General features: G+C 44.0%; 1 protein-coding gene across 1 annotated transcript; it reads left to right on the top strand.

Annotated features, from left to right (window-relative positions):
* Nucleotides 1-239: 239 nt before the first annotated feature.
* Nucleotides 240-925, top strand: LOC104526837 (ATP synthase subunit alpha, mitochondrial-like; the record flags this gene model as incomplete). The annotated part of the gene is made up of 3 exons (XM_010170408.1): nucleotides 240-413; nucleotides 494-660; nucleotides 777-925. Coding segments are annotated over 3 exons (490 nt in total), but the record flags the coding sequence as incomplete, so codon positions are not given.
* Nucleotides 926-1,667: the final 742 nt, after the last annotated feature.

Consider the following 1,667-nt stretch of genomic DNA (forward strand, 5'->3'; position numbering starts at 1 on the left):
TGCCCCAGGATGGATCCCTGCAGGACCCCACCAGTGACCGATCACCAGCCCTATGTAACCCCATTTACTAGAACCCTTTGAGCCTGACCTGTCAGTCAGTTGCACTCCCGTAGGAGTATGTGTTTATCCAGCTGTTCAGTATTTATGTTATACACTGTAGAATAATATCAGTATTAAATAGTCAGAACTTTGTAAATGTTGGTGTGGGTTTTCTCAGAGTAATGTGATCTTTGTCCTAGGGTATGTCCTTGAATTTGGAGCCGGACAACGTTGGTGTTGTCGTGTTTGGTAATGACAGACTGATCAAGGAAGGGGATGTTGTGAAGAGGACTGGTGCCATTGTGGATGTTCCAGTTGGGGAAGAGCTGTTGGGACGTGTTGTAGATGCCCTGGGCAATCCAATTGATGGGAAGGTAAGTGTAACTAGATGTTCACTACCTCTGCTTGTATCTATGTGATACAGACTGCAACAGGTCGTTTCTTCTCTTCTAAGGGTCCTATTACATCAAAGACACGTAGAAGAGTTGGCTTGAAGGCCCCTGGAATCATTCCCAGAATCTCTGTGCGTGAACCAATGCAGACTGGTATTAAGGCTGTGGACAGCCTGGTGCCAATTGGTCGTGGCCAGCGTGAGCTGATCATTGGTGACAGGCAGACTGGGTGAGTTGTATGCGCGAGCTGGAAGCGTCACGTTGAGCAGAGACATGAGTACAAAGCTGCATAGAGGTTGGGAGAACCATAGGCAGCTTAATTTACCAATCTCTGTGTTTACACAGGAAAACTTCAATTGCAATTGACACAATAATCAACCAGAAACGATTTAATGATGGAACAGATGAGAAGAAGAAGCTGTACTGTATCTATGTTGCAATTGGCCAGAAGAGATCTACTGTTGCTCAGCTGGTGAAGAGGCTCACTGATGCAGGTACGGATTTGTGAAGATGGCTGAGCCTTGCAAATAGTGACATCCTGTTCTCATTTTAATGCTGAATAGTACTGTGACCTCTTCTGTCTTTGAGTTTGGACAGAACTCTCATACTAAATGAGTGAACTACGTGCTTTCATGGGCAAGAAATTTTTCTAGGTATCTAGGGAAAAATCTGCCTTTTTGCTACATCACATCAGAAGACTAGTATGAGAAAAGCTGAATTGCTTCTGGAAAAGTCAACCTATACAGGTTTTTTTGTTTGTTTGTTTTTTGGGTTTTTTTCAGCAGAGCTAGAGCTTCCTCTTGGCAGTCAGGCAGTCCTGATGACAAGCTGTGACTTACAAGTATTTATGGACTTGGCATTTGTTTCCTGTCTATGCAAGTCAAAGTGAATGGCAGTTGCAAGTTTAGTGCAGAGACTTTACTGCCCGGACATAAGAGATTTAATGATACCATCTTTATAGAAACAGGGATCTTGTTGCCCAAGGCTGCTTATGTAACAGAGCTCGCAAGAGATCAGCCACCTTACCTCTTACCTGCTGGTCAAGCAGAGTCATACCTAGCAGGAAAAAAAACCCCCACATCTTAATGTCAATAATTTATTTGGGACGATGAAACAAAGGATAGTGTCACCTTGCAATGCCCAGGAAACCACGGACTTTCAGACCGAGTTACTTTAAAACCAAAGTATGTCTAGTGAATGCTGATGACACCAAGCTGTGTGGTTGGGTGGACACGC

This window comes from Antrostomus carolinensis, unplaced genomic scaffold (genome assembly GCF_000700745.2).
Source record: "Antrostomus carolinensis isolate BGI_N321 unplaced genomic scaffold, ASM70074v2 Scaffold24936, whole genome shotgun sequence".
NCBI lineage: Eukaryota > Metazoa > Chordata > Aves > Caprimulgiformes > Caprimulgidae > Antrostomus > Antrostomus carolinensis.